Raw genomic sequence first — 18,024 nt, forward strand, 5'->3', positions numbered from 1 at the left:
CCTCATAAGTGGTGGGGGGTCTCGCTACTTCCCCAGGAGGCACCCCACTTCTGGGTGACCTCTGCTTTGGGGACTGGGGGCCATAATTTTCACCACAAGTGAAAATTCCTCACACATCTACTGAGCCCCTACTGCAGGGCCTTCCTCCTGGAGGTGCTGGGGAGATAGCAGAGGTGACAAGGTCGCCACCCTTCCTTGGGGTCCCACAGAAGGGTGGGGCACAAAGCGTGGACATGGCTAATCACACCCAGAGTGACAAGTGCTCTGACAATCTTGGGGGTGTCCCTAAAGGCCTTCTGGAGAAGGGCATCCAGCTTTGGGGCACAGAAGTGGGCTAGAGCACTCCAGGCAGAGAACCTGGCACCTGCAGAGACCCCCTTGTGATCTGGGAAGAAGGCTGGGGCACAGGGGGTTACTGGGGCAGGCCAGGGATTTATGGGAATGTCTCCAGCAGAGGAGAAAGACAAGTGAAGGAAGAGGTAAGGTAAAAGTGAAGGAGGTGTAAACACACAGGTGGTCAGAGAGCAGGGAAGGGGCCAGGGACTCGGGGAAGAGGAAAAGATGTTTCTAAAGCAGTTGGCCGTGGTCACTGTGGTCACTTGCTGTGCCCTGGCTGCAGGGGTCTGCTTGTTTAGGCCCACAGGACCAGACCAATCTGCCCAACTTTCTGCCCAGAAATTTCCTGCCAGGTGTTGACAATGGAGGGAACGTTTCTGTTGACTCCTTGTATCAGAGTGGGGGTGTGGGAACCGTACTGAAGCAATCCTGACAGAAAAGATGCTATGTCAGCTCAGCGCAGGGGACAGTGCAGCCCTTGCGTTTCCCTGGAGAGCTTCCTCTCTTCAATCTTCAAAGATTGAAACCACAGAGGCCATTACTGTGCCCTTCAGGGCCTGCAGGGACCAGCTGGTGTCTCTCATGGGCAACATGGGGGAGAGTTCCAGAAAGGACCAGGTACAGAGGCGTGGAGAGTTCCAGAAAGGACCAGGTACAGAGGCGTGGAGAGTTCCAGAAAGGACCAGGTACAGAGGCGTGGAGAGTTCCAGAAAGGACCAGGTACAGAGGCGTGGAGAGTTCCAGAAAGGACCAGGTACAGAGGCGTGGAGAGTTCCAGAAAGGACCAGGTACAGAGGCGTGGAGAGTTCCAGAAAGGACCAGGTACAGAGGTGTGGAGAGTTCCAGAAAGGACCAGGTACAGAGGTGTGGAGAGTTCCAGAAAGGACCAGGTATGGGCATGCACGTAACAGTGCAGTTCTAGCTCAGGGTGATCACAGCAGGACCACATATCCCCTTCTACCACATCCTCGGGCCTGAAGGGGTAAGGGAGGGAGCCGTGGAGAACACCCGCCCCTCGTGGCCTGGCTCTCCTAACCTGTGAAGCTGTTAGGCCAGTTCCTCCCTAATGCACCCCCAGTGCCCTCTCCACCTCCTTGGGCTGCATCTAGTGGATGAGGCTGGGGCTGCAGTCCAGAGAAGGGCCCAGCAAGGCCTTTTTTCAGAATCCAGTGTGTACGGCTTCAAGGATGGCCACTGCGGCACCCTTGGTAAAAGTGAAAGCTGGACAGAAGCTGGATCACCCACATATAGGGCAGGCCAGATGACGGTGACCTTCCATCCACATGAAGAAAAACAGGCCGCTGCTAAGGGAACGTGCAGGCTGGGCGTGTGCTGAGACAGGGCCTGCTGCAGCTGCCTGTCAGTGTGCCTCACATCGTGTCACCCTGGTGGAACAAGGAACGTGCCAGCAACACTGGGGGTGAGGGGTCCGCTGTATTTTACATGCTTTGTACCACCTTCTTTTGTTTCACACTAAGCACAGAACACCTTTAAAAGTGATTTGCATAAAGAAGTGTTTTATATAGGTAAAAAAACAAAGCTAAAAATACGGTAAGGAGGGAATGAACAGGAAAAGATGCCAGTGTTTTCCCCTAACTGATGATTTGGCAATCTCTGTGAGTCGATGAACACACTTGGGGCACCTGCAGTGTGCCGGGCACCAGGAACCTGTAAATGCTCACCACTACGGGAAACCAACGGGGACGCTGGATGCACCCCTGCTGCCTACGGCACAAGGTGGGTGCAGAGCAGGCACAGCCAAGGTGACAGGACCAGGGGCTGGTTTCCAGGGGTGAGACCCATGGAAGTGCTCTGGGCTGGAGGGTATGTGGGTGTGGGGTGCTCCTGCCTGCCCTGGGTTTGCAAGAGGAAGCAGTTGAGAGAACATGCTGGACTGTGGAGGGCCTCCGAAGCCTTCCAAAGACATGTGGACACCATCGCACAGGGCCTAAGAGACATGCAGGCCAGTGGGACAGACGGATAGAGGCGGCAGTGGGCATGAGGGCCAGAGCAGGGCAGTGTCACGCTCAGGCTGCAGAGCAAGTTACCCCAGGGTGGTTGTGCAGCCCCCCTCCTGTAACTGGTCAGGTAAATTCATCTTCCAGATAAGCCAGAGAGGTGCAAATGGCTTGCTCTGCCTACCCAGTCCTGCTGCCTAGGAGGCCAGCCCATCTCCCGCCAGAGAGGGCCCTCAGTCAGAATTAGCCTGAGAGACCCTCTTGTTCATTGAGCTCCGGGGCAGGTGGGGGCAAGGTCTGCCTGGGGATGCCTAGAGCCTATGGCAGAGTGACAGTGGACAGAGAGACGTAGAGGTCTGAGGCGGAGAACTATAAGCTTTTTGCAGAAAGCAGAAAACAGAAAACTCCTGGGGACATGGAAGGTGGGTACTCCTTCAGGTGCTGAATTTGACAAGTCCAGGTTGCCTGGTACATGGTGCTAAGAAGGCTTCTGAGGTCACATGGCTGGGGAAGAGGGCCAGGGTCAGCTGCTGATGCAGGCCCGGGGTGAGGGGTGTGGCCTGGGGCAGGCTTATCCCGGGTTTGCAGTCCTAAGGCCTCTGAAGGCCAAGGGAGACTGTCTGACGACCCTGGGACCAGCCTTTTAGGGGATCACTGTAATGTTCCCAGCAGCCAGGCAGTGTGGGGTCCCCGGGCAGCCAGTGGGAACCTTTCCTGGCTCCTGACCTGCCAAAGAGAAGTGGCTGAGCCCTGGGGCTCTGCAGAGAAGACAGGCCCTCCACATCCCGAGGGTAGACACGCTGCAGAGCTCAGGTTCCACATCACCTTTCCACAGGTGCAGGGTGTGGAGGCCTCTGACACAGGCCCCAGCTAACAGCAGCCCAGGCTAGAGGGCTGCTTGCTCTCCTGGCTCTCGGGTGGACTTCCCTCCATTCCTGCAAGGAGAATTGCATCAACTGAGCACCCTGCAGCTGACTGGGCAGGGGCCACTCTGACCCTGACAGTCAGAGTGGTTAACTTGGGCTCCTAGGCCTGCCATGGGCCTAAAGGCCCAGGGGACATTTCAGGTGGTGGACCAGAGTAGACAAAGGCACAGACCAGAAGAGCCAGAACGAGGCCACATCTTCAGCTGTCAGGACAGCAAGGAGCAGGGAAGGAGTCTGAGACTACAGGTGGGGTCAGGAAAGCTGCAGGCCTGAGGCCAGGGTGACGGTCAAGACAGGGGTGTCCAAGGACAGCAGAGGGCCACAAATTGAGGAAATGGCAGGGTCTGAGGTGACAGGAGGATGGTGGATGTCCCTACCCCCCTTGGCCAGGCCCATACGCACGGATGAGGCCTCCATCGCCGACCTGCAGCTGGGCGCTGCTCCGCCTTTCCAGGTCCTGCAGCACCGAATGCTCGAACGCCAGGGCGGCCACGCGGCTGAAGAATGCCTTCACATTCTCCCCTGTGGGCCCCGAGGCAGCCGTGACTACCCCTGGTTGCATTTGGCGTAGGAGCCAGGACGGGCCTCTCTGAGTTTGGCCCATGGCCCCTCCTAGAGCACCCTGACAGGAACAGCAGCACAGGACAGTGCAGCCTGCCCACCCGTGTTATAACGGCTGTGCCTGCTAGCCCCCCTCCCACCTGTCGCCCCCTCTCCACCTGCCCACCCCACTCCCTCACACCTCTGAGCCTTCATTCTCCAGTATCTACTCTTCTAATCAGTTGCCATTGACCACTAAGGGCCGGGTGCTGGGACATGTGGAGCTCTGGACAGACACTTTTGATAGCTGTTGGATGGGGCTGTGAGGATTACTGTGCTCCCCTGTGGAGTCTCTGTGTATCTTCCTCCAAGTGGAGTTGCTGCCCATCAGGGGGCTGCTTGCTCCCAGGCCCCAACGGGAACACTATACACACCCCTGGTGCAGTGTGCAACCTGAACATCTGCTCAGGGCAGTCCTGCTTGGCCCATAGCAAGCTCTCTATAAACTGTTAACCTGACAAAGGAGGGCAGGTTCTGACAGCAGAAGGGAGACTGTCTGAAAGGAGCAATAGAGGACACCAGGGACTGCCAGGTGTTTGCACTGGGCTGGAGGTGGCACAGACCTTCAGCGCACACCCAGTCCCTGGCTGGGTGTTCACTGTCTTTCCCTGCCAGGGGCAAGCACTACTGGGTCTGATTTCTTGAGGGCCCAGAGCCCTAGGGGCCCACTATGTGCCAGACACTGCACGCTATTCCCTTTCATCCCCGACAACCTGTGATTTCAGTCTGCTCTTCGTGTCTCTCCATTTTCTAATTTTTCCTCAGTAACTACATACAGATGTGATTTAAAATTTCCTTTTCCTAACAAAACCAAGACGGGCAGCATCGGCCTGATTCCCAGAAGAGACGACTGAGGCTTGGAGAGGTGGGCATCTTGCCAGGGGCTGGGGGCCCAGTGTGGCTTTGGGCAGACTGGGTGGGGAGTGGGATGGGTGAGAGCTGGGGGCTGCAAGCCACGATGATACCCAGGAGGGAGTGGGAGCCCCCCCCCCTTACTGGGCCTACTACATGCTGAGAAGTGTCACACACTTGGCATCTGAGGGGCAGGGGCAGGACAGTGCCGTAGTTACAGGTGTTTCCATCCTGGCTCTGTTGCCTCCTCCCCTGTGGGCCTGGGAGTGACTTCACAGGGATAAGACAGAACCTGCCTCCCAGGTAGTCCTGAGGGCTGCCTTGGAGAACATGCCAACATGGCATGAGGCAGGGCTGCTCCTCCCCCACCCCTGAGGCAGGCCTCCTAAGGCACTGCCAATTGCCAGCATGGGGGGCTGTCACACCAGTACATGCGGGGCCACGGAAGGGAAAGGCAGACACACAGGGAGAGCGGCATGGCCTGAGAGCCGTGCTCTGTCCCCACCACAGTGACAACCCGGGTCCCACTCACCGGTCTTGGCGGACACCGACCAGTACTCAGCCTGCATCTGGTTGGCCATGTGCACAGCCTCTGCTTCGGCCTGCTCACACGCTGCCCCTGACTGGGAGAAGTGGCCTCGCTGACGCGGGGCTTGCACCCGTCTGCAGAGGCCCCTGGGGAGGCAACTGCCTGTTCCCCACGGTGCCACTTCCCTCCCTCAAACATGGGCTGCAGGTGGAGGCACTGTCCTATGGGCCATCCAAGCCTCTAGTGCTGCTCTGCTCACCAGAAGGTCCTTCTTGGTTCCCACCAGGAAGATGAAGCAGGAGCTTGCCTCATTCTCTCGTAGCGCGTCCTGCAGCCACTGCCTGGAATACAGAGGGGAGACGGCTGAGACATGCCACCTACCCACTCACCCAGAGCAGGGCACAGGGTCACACACCTCCCTAAGGCCAGCTACATCGGCCTGGAGGTGCAGGAGGGGCGCCTTGGCCCATGCTCGCTGGCAGGGTGCTGGCACCACCACCAGATGGGCTCAGCTGGATAGGAAGGGGTGGAAATACAGGAGCACTGTTAAGGGGCAGTGAAGACCCCACTCTGGCCCTGGCTTGGCCCTCGACTCATGAGACCTTGGGTGAGTCCTGCACTTTTATTAACTAGAACGATCACCCCCGCTTCCCTCACAGGGCTTGGAAGATGCTGGATGTGAATGTCCCAGGGCTTTGGTCCACCAGCTGGATGACTCCCAGGAGAAGCAAGATGGCCTCCCAGCCTCGGTCACATTACCAGTTTGCTCTGCCCTAGATAGCAAGGGCCAAATTCATGTCCCTTCAGACTAGACTGGCTCTAAAATTTTAAGGCCCAGGGCAAGGTGAACGAACATATGAGACCCCTCCTTCAAACTGATTAACTTTTGAGATGGTGACAGCAGAGTATTAAAGCAAGTGCAGGCTCTTTGGAGCACGTGCCCTGCTGAGACTGTGCTGGCCTCACACTCAGGTGCTACCGCCCACTGGCTTCGGAGTGGGGATCCCTTTCAGGCAGCTTCCTAAACCCAGGGGAAGCACAGGGGCTGCAGAACCCGGACTTGCCTGGTGTGCTCCAGAGTCTGCACGTCAGTAAGGTCAAAGGCTGTGATGATCACTGGACCCGGAAAAAGGCAACAGCCAGTCAACCACAGTGAGGCAAACAGTGTGACAAAGAGAGGCTCTGTGTCAAAAAGGAGGGGCCCAGGAGGAGCCCAGCTCCTGAGGAACTGCCAGGGCGCCCCCATCCTGGCACTCAGTACCAGACCCCACGACGGAAGGTGGGGAGGAAACACTGCACGGCTCCCAGGACCCTCCTCCCCACTGCCCTCCCCTGCTGCACCCAGCAGCCCAACCTCAGGGTAGAACCCAGGGAGGGTGGAGAAGGCAGGCAGGACACTCAAGGCTTTGACAGCAGAGACTCTCGGCCACTTTTGGCTAAGGGGGCTCGGATGAGGGTCTTAACTGCTGAGCCTCAGTTTCCCCACCTATAAAATGGTGGCAATGACACCTCTAGCTCTCAGGTGCAGCTGTTTTAAAAAGCTATTTGTCCAGGGCCTGTCACAGGACAGACTGTCAACAATGCAGCTATGGCTATGACGATGACTGCAACAGCCAGCTTTAGGGAAACAACTTCTGTGGAGCTGGGTGGGCAGAAAAGGATGCAGTCTGTTCCCTGAGCTCCTCTGGTCACTGCCCCACCCTGTCCAGTGGTGTTGGGGAATGGGGAGTGCTGGACCCCCTTAGGGAGGACATTCCAGGACAATGGCTGTGCTCTACTGGCCACCAGGTGTGTGAGCAGGGCTGGACAGGGGCTTCCTCTACACTTGGCTGAAGGCTGCAGGAGTGCCTAGGTCCCCTCCGGAAGCAGCGGGGAAGGGAAAAGAAACTGAGGACAGGGATGACGGCAGCCAGGCTGCTGTTTGCAGACTGCTGCGACGAGGCACCTCACACCTCATCCCCATTGGAGAAGCATCCCCTCTCAGAAGAGAGGGGCTGGAGAGGCCATGTGGCGCTCATGGTTTGTTTCCTGATTTTGCTTCTTCCAAATACTAAAGAAGGTGTTTTTTTTTTTTTTTTACCACATTAAGTAGACATAATGGCACCCTATAATAATTTGAGTCTGGTTCTAGAAGCTTCTGACGGTCCTCTCACATCTCCTACTGAACTCCATCTCTGTCTTCCCCCAGGAAGGTGGGGTGGGTGCAGGCAGCTAACGTGTGCCTCCTGCTGACTGTCAGTGCTGCCCAGTGCACGGGCTGTCCTCGGCTCTGGAGGTCCCACTGGGGACCTGGCTGTCCTCCCATGGCCCCTTGTCACTCATCCTCTTTGGCCTAGCCCCTCCTGTTGAGGAGGGACAGCCTCTTCCCTGGAGTCCAATGCTGCTCTTTCTTGCTGGGGCCTCTCTCAGGATCTTTCTGAGCTGAAGACTGGGGCTGAGATTTAAAGCCAGCACCCACCACCACAGAGTCCCTAAAGGGCCAGCCAGGCCCCAGCATGAAGGCAGCTTCCCTGTCCCCAGGCAGCAGCCCAGGTGTTTTCTCAGTGGTCAGAGGCCAGAAACTGGAGCATCTGGGTTTCCTGTGGTGCAGCTGAGCCAGGAGTCCTACTGCACATGGCTGAGGGCCCCAGAATTGCAGGCTGCTCACCCTGGGCACCCCGGTAGTAGGCAGATGCGATGCACTTGAACTTCTCCTGCCCAGCTGTGTCCCAGCTGTAAGGTGGGTGAGAGAGAAAAGAAAAGCAGTGGGAGGTTAAGCAATTGTAGGGTTTTGAGTCAACAAGCTAGTGGGAGGGAGGGTAGGAGACCTGAGCGTCCATGCCAATGGGTAGGCTTTAAGAAGTGCCTATTGTGACCCCTCTGTCCCTGTCGCCAGGTTCTCATGATCCCTTCCTGGGTGCTTGGAAGTGCCTGGGGTGTGGGGGGGACCTCTCTCACTGCAGTCACTGTGGCTGGGGAGAGGGGCTGTGGCATTAGTCGGTCCACTGCCCTGATGAATGGAAGTACAGCTTGGTCTCTGCTGGCTGGGACATTAAAAAGGAGTCCAGGGGCCAGGCACGGTGGTGGCTCATGCCTGTAATCCCAGAGCTTTGGGAGGCTGAGGCCAGAGGATCATTTGAGCCCAGGAGTTCAAGGCCAGTCTGAACAACACAGTGAGACCCCGTCTCTACATTAAAAAAAAAATTAAAATAAAATTACCTAGTTGTGGTGGCATGCACCTGTAGTCCTAGCTACTTGGGAGGCTAAAGGTGGAGGATGGCTTGAATCTAGGAGTTTGCAAGGTTACCATGAGCTATGATTGCACCACTGTACTCTAGCCTTAGTGACAGGGCAAGACCCCATCTCTTAAAAAAAATAAAAGTAGCATATGGCCCACAATGGGGCTTCCCTTAAAGATGTGGACTTCTACCTACAGAAGAGGGTCTGTGAATGGTGCTGGGGCTCTAGGCTGGGCCTCCAGCTGTGGCTCTTGTCACCTGCTCACTGGGGCATTGCTTCACCTTCTGCGCTGCAGGTCCCAGGTCCCTAACAGGTGACTTTGAGCAGTTAGCTCCAGCTCTCTGGATGTCAAGAAGGACTTAGGAGCCCTAGGTCCATGGAAAAGAATGCAAAGTCGATCAATGTCTGCCATGGGCACAGCCTAGTAGAGGAGAAGGCCCACATGCTGAGATCTACTCACGCTGGTTTAGAACAAGGCAGGAGGTCAATATGTAGGGACGGGTCTGAAAATCTATCCCATTTTAAAGTCAGTAGATCGAAATTTAACTTTTCTCAGTAAACCAAAAAGTAGACAGACCACAAGTAGCACACTGTTTGGTCTGAAAAATTTTTAAGGGATCCAGAGAGATGCAGTGACAGGTTTTTTTTTCATTAATTCATTCATATTTCCTTTCATTTCTGAAGAAGACTCTGGAGGGAGGAGCTGGGAGTGGTGGCCTGAGAGTGGGGCCTGTTGGGAGACTGCCAGTTGTCTCAATGTAAGACAAGAGCTGGGACAGTATTCCTGTTTTGTCCTGGGCCCTCTGATGAGATACAGCCTGTGGTCACAACAGTGAGTCTAGCCACCAGCTACTCTCTCATTCTCTACCCAGGCTGCCCTCACAGGCTCTTTGCAGTCCCAGTTTTGCAGCTCCCACAGTACCTCAGCCCTGTGTTCTTACAGCCTCTTTTGCTCTGGACTAATCCTATACTCTCCCTCAGGCCCAGTTTGGTATCATCTGTCTGCAGCACCCCAGGGCTGAGGAGGTCCTGAGAGGGGAGGGAACAGTCTTGACAGAGTCAGGAGCTCATGCAGGCTCAGCTCAAACCGGGTCAGGGGACTGAGGAAGGAAGCTGGGAGAGACAAAGGGGAAGGGGGCCAAGACAGAGTCCTGGTGATTTCCAGCAGGCAAGCCCGGGGCAGGGACGGCCATGTAGGAGAGCACGGAAAGGGGAGGGTCCAGGCAAGATGCTAGCCAGGGTGGGTAAGGCTCAGGCGAGAGAAAACCAGAGGAGGGACGAAGCCCCTGGGCCACTGAGAGGGGCTGGCAGGGGAGAAGACAGACAGAACAACAGACAGAGGCACTCACATCTGCAGGCTGTAGGGAATCCCCGCAATCTCAAAGCGCTCAATTTCAAAGTCCACCCCAATGGTGGCCTTATAATCTCGGTCAAAAACATTCTTGCAAAACCTGTGGGAGGAAGAGAAGTCATCAGAGAAGTGTCCTCACAGAAGTGTGCACGGAAGCTTCCCTGTGATAGTGCGAGTGTGGATGGACAGAGTAGCCACCCAGAACGCGTGCGGGAAGGGAGGGGGCAGGAGCCCTGGAAATCTGCAAGTTAGAAGCTAAGTGAAACTGGGTGTACAACCACGGGGCAGGCAGCGGACGGGTGAGTCTGTGGTCCCAGGGGTACAGAGGGATGGACACCAGTCTCCCGGATGCCCGACCCTACCATCTCCCTGATTTCTGGTACCCCTTTCCCTCCAGCTGCCACCAGGCTGAGGCACAGTGGTTCCTGGGAGCCACACTGTTCCTACTGTGACACTGTCATTTGGGCCACCCAGGTAGAGGTGTGACAAGCTGGTGCTAGAGGGTGTGGCCGATGGGGCTTAGGAGCTGTGTACCTGTGGATGAGGCTGGTCTTCCCCACGTAGAGATCGCCAACGACAACCACCTTGGAGAGTCTGAGCCTGTGGAAGATACATCCATGTAGCCTCAGGCAGAGTCTGTGGACACTCACAGGCCCTTCCTTCCCTGAGCTCTCTGCTAGGGAGCCACCCCTCACTCCTGAACGTAGGACAGGCCACCCTGTCCCCCCTCTCCAGACATCAGAGGGGAGGGTGGGAGCGCCTGCATTGCTCTGGGGATGCTGATGCCCCTAGAGCTGCACCTCAGACCCCTCTTGGCCAAAGCCCCTGTCCTGAGGTAGACATGATAAGAGGCTGAGTCACAGGCTGAGGGGGCAGAGACAAAAGCCCAAGGTGGGGTGTGGTAACCAAGAGCCACGGGCACATCCCTGTGGGGAGGAGCTATGCTGAGGGTCAGACATGCGGCCTCTGTGCATGGAGGCACCAGAAGAGGCAGGGTGCAGGCAGCCCCTGCACCCTCCTGCCCACCCCAGGGCTGTGTGCCTGCCTGGGCTCCAGCTCCTCGCAAGCAGCTACTCTCTGGCCAGGATGCCACTGTCACCTGCTGACTTGGAAAGGCCCAGGGTCATGGCGTGTACAGGACTCTGGGTCAACACATCTGGCTGTGGGTTAAGCCAAGCCAGCTCTGAGGTTCTTAGGCTCTCTGGGGACACTGCTCACTGACAGCAGCCACCAGCCTCACACTGGGTGTGTCCTGCACCCTTTGCAGCAGCATTTCTGGGAAGATGGGGTCTTGCTATGTTGCCCAGGTTGGTCTTGAACTCCTGGGCTCATGTTCTCCCTCCTGTTTCAGCCACCGGAGTAGCTGGGACTGCGGGTACATGCCACCCAGCTTCCTGGGATTTGTATTTGAAAAGTTTCATCCCAGAGGAATTCAATAGCTGCAACTATAAACCTGGGTAAACACCTGACAGGCAACGGCTAGTAGACAGCCAGAGGGGGCCTCTGTGTCACTTTGTGACTCGGCCTGCAGTTCACCTTTGCCCTGTCCATGAGGGCAGGGGCTGTGTGTCTACCCTGCTCCCAGGTGTTCTTTCCTTCTGGAACAGGCTGACTCTGACCCCATTTCTCGGATGAAGGATGAAGGTACTTGTAAAGACCTTGAGGCAGGGACCCTCTGTGCCTTCGTTTCCCTGCTTCCAGTAGGGTCAGGGAAGTAATTGCACACAGCACTGGCTGTGGCACTAGCATTCCCCAGCTGATGGCATTACGTTATACCATGACCACAGTTTCTTCAGCCATTCTGACCTGAGCTCTGCCTCACTCTGTGCAGCCTTGGGGACCTCTGAGCTGGGCTCTCTTGCAGCCTCACCACACTGTGTGACACCTGTGAGCTCAGCCAACTCCTTGAGCGGACTGTGAGCTCCTCAGGATGAAGGGCTAAAGCAGGCCCTTGACCTGTTTGTTAAAAGAAGGAATGAATATTGCCAAACCCCTGTGCTGGTGGTGGCAGGTGCTTCAGAGGCAGGAACCCCCTCTGGCTAGGTCTAGTGAGGAATGTAGACAAGTAAACCCGCAATTCTAGGAGGTTAGTTCTTGGGGCACCCCGTCTACCCCAGGCTGGAGGAGGTGGTCATGGGGGATCAGAGAAGGGTCCCAGAGGACCTGACACTTACACTGAGACCTGGAGGGGATGGGGACAAGGGAATGAACCTGTGCTGAGCCCCCAGGCTGAAAATCACCCTAGTGGGAAAAGGGTCGTTGCACATGGCAGAGGTGTGTCAAGTGGAGCCAGATAAAAACCTTTCTAGGTGGGCGGCACCTGTGGCTCAAAGGGGTAGGGCGCTGGCCCCATATGCCAGGGTGGTGGGTTCAAACCCAGCCCCAGCCAGAAACTGCAAAAAAAAAAAAAAACAAACCCTTCTAGGTCTATACCGGGTTGCACTGGCCTGGTCTGTGTAAGCGTTTCATTTACTCATTCTTTCATCCACACATTCATTCATGCGCTCCCTCCTTCCCCCAGTTCTTGTCCCCCACCCCACGCCCCACAGGCTCACCCAACAGTCCCCATGTTCCTGCGCTGGCAGGCTGCACTGACGTGTCCATGGAAATGCTCCTTGAGCTGCAGGCAGGCTTCGGGTGTGTACCACTGCAAAGAGACAGACAGATCAACAGACAGACCGAAACACCATCCTGCCAAGCTGCAGCTCCAATCTCAGGGCTGGGCAGCGACGGGGGGGGACTTACTTCCCAGCCCTTTCTCCTGAGCCTGGCGGCTGGCGGCCTCCTTAGCTTTCCCTGACCCTCTGTCATGTTTGTCCTCTATGTCATCAGCCTCAAGGCTCTGGGGTCTTGTGAGTCCAGAGGAGCCAGGCTAGATCAAAGTGCCTAGGCAGGTAGACAGAGACTCAGAGAGATGGGTCTCACCTGGGGGGCTGTCCCCTTGCTGCATGCATGTGACCAGACTTCTTGGAGTGAAAGGAGGGGTGGAAAATGAGGGCCCTTTTGGCTCCAAGGTCCTCTCACACAGTCTGCGGATCTCTGATGCCATTTTAGTTTTAAAAGTACGCATACCTGCACCAGGACAATGCCTTAGAAGGGACTTTGAGTCTTCCGCATTTCGTGGAAGGTAGAACTGAGTGGTTTAGGAGCGTGGGCCCTCAAGGTCAGGAAGAACTGCCCATGCTCTCCCCACCCTTACCTGCTTTGCCCAAATCTCTGAACTTTAACTTCCCCATCACAGACAAATGAGATAATTGTAAAGCCATCAGCACAGAGCCAGCCTGGCATACACTAAGGCTCAATAAATGTCCACAGACTGTTAAGAAATGATGGCACATACTGAATAGTTTTTAGTTTAGTTTTTTTTTTTTTTGAAACAAGGTCTCATCCTGTCACATAGGCTGGAGTGATCATTACTCATGGCAGCCTTGACTCCTGGGCTCAAGCGTTCCTCCCACCTCATCCTCCCAAGTAGCTGGGATTATGGGTGTGCACTTTCATGGTGGCTGATTTGTACATTTTTTGTAGAGATGAGGTCTTGCTATGTTGTCCAGGCTGGTCTCACACTTTTGGCCTCAAGTGATCCCTCATCCTCCAGCCTTGGCCTCCCAAAGTGCTGAGATTACAGGCATGAACCACCACACCCAGATCACTTTTGTTTATAATTAGAAAAAAATGAAATTACACAAAGTGACCACTATTTCCTGCCATCAGATTGGCTGAACGTGGTAAGGATGTGGGGAGAAGGGCATTGTTGAGGCTGCTGGTGCGATCTTCCGTGCATGGGTACGGTTTCCTGCCCCACCTGCTCTGCCCCTCTGGGGGCTCCTTGCATCTACAGCTCCCCTACCCAGCCCTAGTGTCTCTTCCAGGTTTGAGGGCATCAGTCAGGCTCTGCAAGGGCCTAGCTGCCCTCTCAGTTTCAGCTGTGATGGAGGCAGCAGGGACGGTAGAAGGAGCTTTGCAAAGGGCAAGCTACGAAACCTCACTGGGCCTCGGTTTCCTTATCTGTACAATGAGGCGCTCATACAGCACCTTTTTGTGTGGTTTTGGAGGAGTAACTAAACAATCATACAGGTGAACAGCTTAGCCCAACAGTCTGCTCTTGTGCAGGCGAGTGCCAGCTACCACAGGAAAAAGCTGACTGTTTTTTCCTGCCAATTTCTGTGACAGCTTTGAGTTATGGGTAAACCTGGACACAGTGGTCAATAGAGGAATCTTACTGTTCTGGACTGACTAGAGAAGTGTGGTAAGGAAGGCCCCAGGATAGGAAGGGTGAGCCAGTTTTAGAGACCGGAAAAATAGAGGGAAGGACTTTCCCAGGCAGTGGTCAATGGACCCAGGCCGACCTGACCACAAATTCCTCAGGTCTGAAGGGATGTGATGATGGGATGCGGGATGAACATGGCCAGCAGTGGTCTGTGACCCCTGACTCCTGCAGGCAGAAGGAGGAGAATCCCACCTTCTGTGAAAACAGGATGGATGCTCTGGGATGCCTTCCTGGAGCAAGGAGCTCTGCAGCCAGACTCAGCCAGGTCAAATCCTAGCTCCACCATGCCCAGTTGTGTGATGTCGGGCACCCTTTCTATCTTTCTAATCCTCACTGTCCCATACTGTCAATGGGGTCCTTTGTCCCTTGAGATCTGGACTGTTTTATGCTAATAACATTTCCTTTTTTATTTTTTGAGACAGAGTCTCACTCTGCCGCCCTGGGGTTGAGGTCGTGGAGCCATCAGAGCTCACAGCAACCTCAAATTCTTAGACTCAAGTGATCCTCTTGCCTCAGCGTCAAGAGGTGCTGTGCTGGGGCTACAGGAGCCTGCCACAACACCAGGCTATTTTTTTTTTTTTTGAGACAGAGCCTCAAGCTGTCACCCTGGGTAGAGTGCCGTGGCATCACAGCTCACAGTAACCTCCAACTCCCGGGCTCAAGCGATTCTCCTGCCTCCACCTCCCAAGTAGCTGGGATTACAGGCACCCGCCACAACGCCCAGCTATTTTTTGGTTGCAGCCATCATTGTTGTTTGGCAGGCCTGGGCTGGATTCAAACCTGCCAGCTCAGGTGTATGTAGCTGGCGTCTTAGACAGGCGCTAAGCCAACACCAGGCTATTTTTAGAGACAGGGTCTTGCTCTTGCTCAGGCTGGTCTTGAACTCCTGAGCTCAGGCAACCCACCTGCCTCGGCCTCCCAGAGTACTGGGACTACAGGCACGAGCCACTCACTGCACCCGGCCACACTTCTGTTTCTTTTGGTTCATGAAACACCAGCCTCCGTCTTCTCTGGTTACCATTGTCATTGCCAAAGAAGGAATGGCTGCAGAGCCCAAACACCCAGAGTTTATGGTCACCTCCTCTTTACAAACCTGGGTGCAGAATCCAGAAGATACAAAAGACCATTCATTCCACAGAGAGGATCTCTCTCTCTGTGCCTGTCCCAAGCCACACAGGCAACCACTGAGAGTAGAGGCTTATGTGCCCTTCAGGAAATATTTTCTGCATGTATAATATAAACAAACACAAGACATTCCCCCCTCTTTGTTTTTACACAACAGGGGTGTGCTCCACACGCTCTGCTGCACACTGCTCTCTTCTTTGCATTGCTATGTAATGATTTACTTGGGCTCTCATGGCATGGCAGCCTCTGAGGAGGCGGCTCTTTCTTCCTCACATCTGTGCCAGGAAGTAGCACTGCTTGTTTAGCCACCCTCCTCTCAGAGGACATTTATGTTGTGCCTGACCTTCTGCTGTTACAGCTGCCACAACATCCGTCCTTGTGCACATTGTACACCACACCAGGGTATCCACAGAGCAAATTCTTAGAAGTGGAATGGCTGGATCAGAGGCCAGGGGCATCTGCAACTTGGCTAAATACTGTCCTCCTGTCCTCTGTGGAGGTTTTACTGATTTGCACTGACTGCTGCAATTAATATTGGATTTTAATAAAGAAGAGAGTTGTGAGTTTTTAGCAGAAATTGAATACAGAACGGCAAGGGCAGAGAGCCCTGGATTTGGGGTCAGGAAACTGGAATGCTATCTTTTTTTTTTTTTGAGATAGAGCCTCGAGCTGTCACCCTGGGTAGAGTGCGGTGGCATCACAGCTCACAGCAACTCCTGCCTCGGCCTCCCAAGTAGCTGGCGCCCACCACAACGCCTGGCTATTTTTTTGGTTGCAGCCATCATTGTTTGGTGGGCCCAGGCTAGATTTGAACCCGCCAGCTCTGGTGTATGTGGCGGGTGCCCTAGCCTCTTGAGCCACAGGCTCCGAGCCTGGAATGCTATCTTGACGACAGTAATGATAATGAGAACAGCAGCCATGACTGCAAGGGAGCTCCTGTGTACCTCAAGACAGGATTTATCCTCGTGTAGCAGGTCTGAGAGGCTGAGGACCTTACTCATGCACACATGTAGTTTACTGACGAAATCACGATTCACAGCCAGGACTGTCTGATTTTTCAGTCCATGCCCATATAACCTCCATGCCACAGTGGTACCTGGTTGTTGACATTAACTTGCTGCCTTGAGCAAGCCAATGGCCAGTGTCCTAGCTTCTTAAAGAGAAGCCTGGTAAATTGGATGCTTTATTACTGGGAGTGAGTGAAGACCGCGGGGAGCTGGTGTGGCCACAGTGTCAGAAAAGCAGGGCAGACATAATAACTCTCTACCTTAGGGAAGCTGGCGATGATGCGATCTCGGCTCACCGGGGGCCCCAAAGATGTGAGGGAGGACCTCATCCTTCCAGAAACCTGCGGACACAACCAGCGAAAAGGGAGTGAGGGAGCCATGCAAATCCTTGAACACTCACCCTTGAGTTTCTCCCTAACTTCTCTTCAGCTTTACAGACAGACCTACGCCTTCCTCTCCTAGTTCCTACAGGATGAAATCTCGGGGTGAATTGGGGGCCTTTTAGTTTCAGCCTTCCCTCCCCCCCCCGGAAGCCCTCGGCCCACCCAAACCTACTCAGCAGCTCACTCTCCCGTCCTTTGCAATGCAACCAGCCCTTCTCCCCGCTAGGGCGGCCTTGTCCAAGGTCTACTGTTATCCTTCCGCACCTGACCCTGCCCAGGGTGGTGAGTCAGGAAATGAGGCGGCTCTGGGAGTCGCAGGCTGCGTTCAGGTTATTGGGGTAGGCAGTGGGCGGGGGGCTGCGGCGCCCTCGCGACCCCGGCCTCCGGGACGGCCCTGCGCCGGGGTGGGCTGAGGATTGCACAGAGGGGCGGGCGAACTCACCCGCAGCAGCTGCAGGGGCTGGGGGTTCCGCGCGGCCTGGTCTGCACCGGACCCGCTGCGGCGATCACCATGGCAACCAGGGTCACGCCGGCCTTGCAGGCGTCTGACGAATCCCCGACGTCGGGGGCGGGGTCTGGGCGGAACTAAGGCAGAAGAAGTCCCCCAAGCCCCTGCACCGGCGATCGCCATAGCAACGAGAATTTCCTTGGAGTCGGAGAGGCGCGGCCTGAAAGCCGGAGATCACCATGACTACCAGCGCCCTGCTGGGTGGAAGACAGTGGGCGGGGCCAAGAGGCCAGGTGGGTGGAGTCTCACTGTCCGCACAGAGATTCGTGCCACCTCTGACGCTCCTAGGTTAGGAGAGCGGTCAAGGTCTAAGAGCTCTTGGTGTAGTATTGGTGTTTGATTGGAGTCAAGCACTCTCCAGCGGCAAGGGATGGATGTCTTCCACCTGCTGACATTAATCTGCATAGTTCTGAATCCAAGGTTGTCTGAATATCATATGCCTGGCTTCCAGAGCTCAAGCTTCAAAATTGATTTCCTTGATTAATGACTACTATAAAGCTAACCCAAGTCACGAGCTCCTCTGATCTAATTTCTGTTTGACAAGTGAGGTATGGGAGACTTAGACGGCCTCTAGAGACCCTTATAAAACCGTGGAACCAGATTTGGAGGGGTCTGCTGGGGTTCCCAGCTTTGAGATCCTATTTGATTCAGCTTCCTTATATCTCTGTATCACAATATGAGATCCTTGGTACACAGATCTCAGTCAGTCATCTTCACTTCAAAGCTGAGTGTGCTGCAGGCCGATGTTTGATGCCTTTTAACAAGTTTCACTGCAAAGGTCACAGACTTAGGGGTATGAATTTAGGTGGGTTGCAATATCTCTGGTAACTCAGTCTACTCAGCTATAATGTGGACCTAATTATCTACTTCAAAGGCTTGTTATGAGATTCACTTGAGATGGTGAAAATGCTTCTAGATTGTAAAGCTGGATTCAAGTCCATTAATCATACATTTGTTCTA

The 18,024-nt window shown here is 55.0% G+C and overlaps 2 protein-coding genes across 5 annotated transcripts in view; one reads left to right on the plus strand and one right to left on the minus strand.

Moving 5' to 3' along the window:
• Nucleotides 1-1,839: 1,839 nt before the first annotated feature.
• Nucleotides 1,840-17,985, minus strand: RAB36 (RAB36, member RAS oncogene family). Of its 4 annotated transcripts, none has more exons than XM_053589439.1 (12): nt 16,999-17,985; nt 16,434-16,514; nt 12,327-12,418; nt 10,306-10,371; nt 9,770-9,871; nt 7,849-7,913; nt 6,262-6,317; nt 5,461-5,538; nt 5,205-5,295; nt 3,623-3,742; nt 3,120-3,229; nt 1,840-2,798 (listed from the first exon to the last, which is right to left on the minus strand). In XM_053589439.1, the coding sequence occupies exons 1-11, from the start codon at nt 17,185-17,187 to the stop codon at nt 3,165-3,167; spliced, it is 1,005 nt and encodes a 334-aa protein (XP_053445414.1). In that variant the 5' UTR covers nt 17,188-17,985; the 3' UTR covers nt 1,840-2,798; nt 3,120-3,164. The 4 variants fall into 4 exon arrangements, with proteins under 4 accessions (XP_053445414.1, XP_053445413.1, XP_053445412.1 ...); XM_053589438.1 differs by having other exon boundaries at nt 1,840-3,020; XM_053589437.1 differs by having other exon boundaries at nt 1,840-3,229; nt 16,999-17,983.
• RSPH14 (radial spoke head 14 homolog) overlaps nt 17,172-18,024 on the plus strand; it is a 76,314-nt gene continuing 75,461 nt past the window's right edge. The window contains exon 1 of the mRNA XM_053589434.1: nt 17,172-17,297. The gene's annotated coding sequence lies outside the window, so the exon portion shown is untranslated. The remainder of the gene's footprint in view (nt 17,298-18,024) is intronic.

This window comes from Nycticebus coucang, chromosome 4 (assembly GCF_027406575.1).
Source record: "Nycticebus coucang isolate mNycCou1 chromosome 4, mNycCou1.pri, whole genome shotgun sequence".
Taxonomy (NCBI): domain Eukaryota; kingdom Metazoa; phylum Chordata; class Mammalia; order Primates; family Lorisidae; genus Nycticebus; species Nycticebus coucang.

What these genes read in the sequence shown, in the direction of transcription:
- RAB36 (XM_053589439.1), bottom strand. Translation starts at nt 17,187, where the DNA reads ATGGCGATCGCCGGTGCAGGGGCTTGGGGGACTTCTTCTGCCTTAGTT. An exon ending in AGCCCCTGCAGCTGCTGCGG is followed by an intron (nt 16,515 to 16,998) that starts GTGAGTTCGCCC and finishes TTGTGTCCGCAG; the next exon opens with GTTTCTGGAAGGATGAGGTC. An exon ending in GAACCAAGAAGGACCTTCTG is followed by an intron (nt 5,296 to 5,460) that starts GTGAGCAGAGCA and finishes CACTTCTCCCAG; the next exon opens with TCAGGGGCAGCGTGTGAGCA.